Below are 5,956 nucleotides of genomic sequence, written 5' to 3' on the forward strand. Positions count from 1 at the left end.
GGCTTAAGGAAGTTTAAGTGAATAATTTTTTTTTTCTTTTTTCTTTGCTCTACTTTATTTATTATATTGATCAAACTGATACGGTGCTCTAAATTAACAATATATTATTTAGCTTAATCTGAACGGATAAAGTTATAATGCCTCATACTAATTTTTTTTTGATTGGATTAAATTTTAAAGTGTGTGTTGTTTCACCTCAGATATTAATTAGGTGGAAATGGACATTTAAAAAGAATTACAAGTAGCCCAAATGTAATTTGACTAATTTTGTAAGGTATAGTAGTGTGGATGTTATTAGGGCTTTCTTGAAACTGAGTCATATAATATATAAATATGAGAGGAATACTTTATTAATTGAACATACTTATTATCAACTCATATCAAGCACATACAGTGAAGCATATATAAATATACATTGTTGTCACATTACAAGAATGGTACCCAACAACGCGGCAAAACACTCACACAGCATCTGAACTTTATTTTACACACTATCAGCAACGTACTCATAAGAAGAAGAAGAAGAAGGAAAAAAAAAAAAAAAAAAAAAAAAAAAAAAAAACATTACAAAGAGTTGCTTCAGCTCAGATTCAATAAGGTCTCAAACGCCACAGTAGTCTTTGATAGAAGACTTGGATTTCTGACCCTCTTCTGATTGATCGAATCGAAGAAATTCAAATTGGTCAAATGGCTTATACTTGAGTGGGTGTTCATCATCCACTAGCTCTTCAGGAGTTTGTATCACCCCATTAATCAAAGCAAAATACCCAAGGGAGTATCTTGTTGTATTTTCTTTACCGTTCAACATGACTTGATGGTAAGGTGATCGTATTCTTTCATTGCTCCATGCCTAAACCAAATAAAAATTTTGATCTTTTTCAATGAGAAAAAAATAGATAGGTCCCAATTGCAGATTTTTGTAAAGGAAAAAAAAAATCATAACAACATTCACATAATAAAAATTACCATGAGTCCATCACCAGCCAAAAATAAGAAAGACGAAGGGGTGGATTCAAAAGTAACCCATTCTTCATCTTTAACCTTTATTTCCAAACCACCTACATGGTTTTGATGAAGTATAGACAAGAAGTTCTTGTCTGTGTGACCGCGTAAACCCCTATTAGTTTCATTCAGCTGGGGTGCTCGGTATTTCAAGCATCGGAGAAGGACTGTGGTTGATTCCATTTGAGTCTCAAAGTCTCCTACACCATAGCTTTCAAATACCATTCTCATCACCATTTGGTACAACTCTTCTACTAGCTTTGCATACAAATGAGTACTTTCACTGGTCCAATAAGAATAACAAGAAGAAAAATAAATAAATCAGTGTTAAGTTTTATATATAAAAGTGAAAAGTTAATGGGAAAGTACAAGTTTTACCTAAAAAGTTCATTGCCTGCAGGCCACATGAGATTTGTGAAACTTTCTATTCCTTCTTTAGTGATCGGGTTATCAATTCCCATACATTCATATAGGGGAAGAATGGAGATTTGACCGTAGTAGCCAAAGTAAGGTTTATCACTAGTGTTTTTAATTTTGGTATCATGGGGAAGATTGAATAGTTCTTCTAATTTGGCAAACATTGTTTTATGAAGCTCTAGTGGAACTTTATCATATACTGCTACGAAACAACCACACTCTTCAAGGGCGCGCTGGACATCTTTGCGAGCTGAATACCAAGCACTTGTGCCTGGTTTCATGTTCTCTATGGATAAATCCACAACAGGAATCTTGTGAGGTGTTACTGCACCCATAGCTAGTTGTTTTCTTCTACACGGATTAAGTTTTGAGGGACACACTGATTGTTTTGTTATTTATATAGTTTTGTTGATGCAATTGTGACATAACACAGATAAAAATACTAATAATAATAATAAAGGTCGTCATCTGTGGTGCTATATTTTCAGTACAACTTGCTGGATCTTAAAATGGAATATTCGTGGGGAGAGTACAATAATGTGCAATAGTTAATAATATGCTTACTTCTTCTTCTTCTTCTTCTATTTATTTATTTATTTTTTTTTTTTCGAGAGTGAAAGACATGAAATTTATTAATGTAAACGAGCCAAATCAACTTGTACAAAAGGCTGAATGTTTGGTGGAACATTCTCCATCTGCACTAAAAATTCTTGTATGCTAATAGCATATCTAACCAAACTATGTGCTACAGAGTTATCTTCTCTTTTAGTATGAGAGTAAAGCACTATTTCAAATCTTTGGGAAAGCATTCTCACATCCTCAGGTAATAGACCTGATGGAGATAAAGGGTGTTCAAACTCTGTCAATGCTTGTATAACAGCCATAGAGTCCCCCTCAAGAATAGCTCGCCTCATGGCCATCTCACTTGAGAAAACTAAGGTTGTTGCTACCGCCATTGCTTCTATCTCCATTGCACTATAAGCCTAGGACAAACGCTTAGTACAAGAGTCTAAATCCAACCCATTTTCATCCCTGATGACCACACCTATTCCTAATTTGTTTTCCTTTGAGAACAACGCGTCATTGAAGTTTATCTTTACCATATTCACTGGAGGAGGCAACCAGTGTCACACCCCAAACCCAAAAGGGTCCAAAGCAAGAGAAATACATCCCAAGGGTACCTGTAGATTTTTCCTTTTTGGCAAATCAAACAAAGAGATCTTTATTTTCCCCTTTCTATTCTACAGGATAAGAATATATAACCATACTAAAATCTCTACATTACAAGTCAGAGCTCTATAACACATTTACGAACAATAACTAAAAATCATGTGCCTCCACATAATACATGAATATATTACAAAACTCTGATTAAATTACACAAAGTCATAATCTTATCAAGAATAAGGACCTTAACATTGAGTCTAAGCCTACCACGCCAAAGGCTAACAAACCTCAAGCGACCCACTTCCAATAGAATTAATTAAGGTCTTGTTGAACATAGCAAAATCGAGTCACCAACCATTTACAGCAAAAGTCTCCAAATTTAACATAGCACTCTAATCATCACCAAAGAAGTAAGCTCCATACCCAAGGTATAGCTAATAAATCTAAAAAACTATTAAAGGGTGGGATGAGCTAACGCCCAATAAGTAGCATAATTAATGGGGGTGGGGGAAATGTAAGTTTCATCTTCAATAATAATATGACAAAAATGATTAAGTAATGAAACACAAAGTTTTTCAAAGTAGATACCTTGAAACTATATACTATAATTTGTGAGCACTAACAAAAGCCTAAACAGAAGAAGCAGCATCTTTGTCATCAATGTGGAACAGCTGGACATACTCGACCTAATTGCTATAAGTGGTTAGCCACTCAACAGAGTAACAGTATGTTCTCATCAGGAAACCAAAATCAATTTACATCCTCCTTTGCTCCTTTTGGAGATCTACTTAAAGCCCTCATGTTCCTTTCGAACTTGAACGATTTCAATTCTTCCCCCTCACCACTAGATCAAGGGTTTGCTAAATGGAAAGGTTCTTCCAAAGTGTGGAAGGAAAAAGGCTCCAAGTGATTTAGTCACTTTTTCTCTCTTTCCCCTTCTGGTTTTTGTTTTTGCATTACTTGCGTGTTTTGGCTTCATATTTTGTGTCAGTCTAGTTTTATGCATTAAAATAAGAAAAATACAAAAACAATGTGTGTTTATGTACATTGGTATTTGTGTACCTTGGATGGCCATTGAAACAAAATTTTCTAAATTTTGAATCTTTTGTATCTTAGATAAGCATCCCTATGCACAACTAAGCAAGTGAGTTTTGTGGCTCATGTTTGTGATGAGTAAGATTAAATAATCTCTTGTTCTTAACACTAGTATCACTCTTTTCGATGGGAAGGACTAGAAAATTTTAAGAGAAAGGCATAAATAACCATCTCACCACTGGTGCTCGCCAATCATAAAATGACATCTGTATGCTTCGGCATAGCAAAAGTGCAATGTCAAAAACTTAACATCATCGGGTATTTCTTTTCTCTTTCTTATATGTCCATGCATGATATACTTAATAAAAGAAAAATATGAAAGAAAAATAAAAGCAAAAAGAATCAAAATGTTTTATATATGATTGCAAGTGTGTCTCTTAGGAGATGTGGAAGTTATAGGATGTACCTCGAAGGTGATAGTCTCCATCAAATAGTTATGATTGTGTGTGAGTTAAAGTGATTTTCTCATATCTCAAATCGTCATAACATCTAGACATTTATGAAATCTAGTGATATCTTTCACACACAACACGCAATATTCTTTGCTACTCTTGATACATGTGTAGGTACAATGTGATTTGACCATCACAAGGAATACATGTGCTAATGTATGCTCACTAAACTGTCTTAACTTGTTTTTGAAATATAAAATTGGTTGGACTTGTTTAGTATGTGTGTGTGTTTTGGATCTATATGCTTGGCATTTTTCTTGTTGAGAGATGATTTTGAGAGCTTAAAATGTTGTTTGGATCCTTGGTTGTGTAGCATGCTTGATTGCATTCATATCCGTGTTTTTCTCTTCTTGAAAAACTGTTTTTAAGCAATCCCGACAACTGCTGGACACCTTCTGACAACTAGACTATCTATCAAGCCCCTTTAGCTTCTTTTTATTGCATTCTCGATAGCTTCTTGACAACTACTCGATCCATCGAGGAACTTTCTGGATGCTCAATAGATGCTCGATAGCTTCTCGATCCATCGAGCTTCTTTTGCTATGGACACCTCTCGTTAGATCCTCGATAGCTGCTCAATAGCTAATTCTCGCATTTTAATGCTCGACACCTCTCGATCCATCGAGCTTTATGATTTTCTATACATATTCTTCAGAGCGATTTTCTCTTGTTTCTCTTCGATCTTTACACAAAAAATCACATCTCTCTCTCTCCTAAATACTTCTCTATCACTCTCTTCATTTTCCCCACTTATTCTTCAATTTGATCCTTGCAATTTTACTCTGGTATGAACTTCTTTCTATCTTTTTATCATACATTTCATGCATTCTGACCTAACTTTTGGGGTTTTTCAAAATTTTTGGGGTTTTTCAAAATTAATGAAGTTTTTGTAAAATTTTTGGGATGGTTTTTGGTTAAATGATCCAAAATGTTCATGCATTGCATCACAACTACATTATAATAATGTTTCATGCATTTTAGATGTGTGTTTACTTCATTGCAATGATGTGTTCTGGTAGGTTTGGATTGGGTTGAGCCCATGATGTTTTTAAGTTTGCATGTCACATGCTTATGCATTTTCCATGCATATGTACCTTCATTTATCTTTATTTTGATATTGATTTGTGTTGGTGCTTTTTTGCATGTTTCTTTCTCTCTCTCTCTTTCTTTCGATTAGTTACTCTATGGCACCTAGACGAAAATCCACTCCATCCTAGAACCCTCTTCATTCTGGGGCGTCTTCTTCTTCTCCCTCTAATCCCACTCCTTCTCACGTACGGTTCTATGATGATAAAGCCAGTAAGGACTTTTCAGAGAACTTTCCATAACAAGGCATTCATTTGGAACGCCAAGTCGTTCTATTGGATTTTTTTGATACTGACCTTCCCATTGTCATCTACAATTAAGGTTAGGAGTCACTGTGTGGCATCCTGATCACTTGTCCCTTTGTGACCATATAGGAGTTTTACTCCAACATGCACGGATTTGATACTTCAGTGCCTCATTTTGTTACTCACGTTCGATGTATGCGCATTGTAGTTACTCTGGATCTTATATCCAAGGTACTACACGTACCGAGGGTAACACATCCTGACTACCTTGGTTGTGATCGTTTGAGGGCTGTGTCCAAAGATGAACTCTGGTCTCTATTTTATGAGACATCTTCATCTTGGGGTGACTGTCAAAACACCCCTTACTCGGGTTTTGCAAAAGGTCCAAGATTCCTTAACATGGTAATGACATTCATTCTTCTTCCATTGTCTCACTATAACTTTATCACAAAGCCTCGTGCTCGATTTTTGTTATCCCTCTTAGAAGGCATT

At 35.3% G+C, this 5,956-nt stretch overlaps 1 protein-coding gene across 1 annotated transcript; it reads right to left on the reverse strand.

Annotated features, from left to right (window-relative positions):
• Positions 1-321: 321 nt before the first annotated feature.
• On the reverse strand, positions 322-1,785 carry LOC126725589 (probable 2-oxoglutarate-dependent dioxygenase AOP1). The gene is made up of 3 exons (XM_050430393.1): positions 1,381-1,785; positions 967-1,285; positions 322-850 (listed from the first exon to the last, which is right to left on the reverse strand). Exons 1-3 carry the CDS (start codon positions 1,752-1,754, stop codon positions 602-604), a joined length of 942 nt encoding a protein of 313 aa, XP_050286350.1. The 5' UTR covers positions 1,755-1,785; the 3' UTR covers positions 322-601.
• Between the last annotated feature and the right edge of the window lie 4,171 nt (positions 1,786-5,956).

This window comes from Quercus robur, chromosome 5 (genome assembly GCF_932294415.1).
Source record: "Quercus robur chromosome 5, dhQueRobu3.1, whole genome shotgun sequence".
Taxonomy (NCBI): Eukaryota; Viridiplantae; Streptophyta; class Magnoliopsida; order Fagales; family Fagaceae; genus Quercus; species Quercus robur.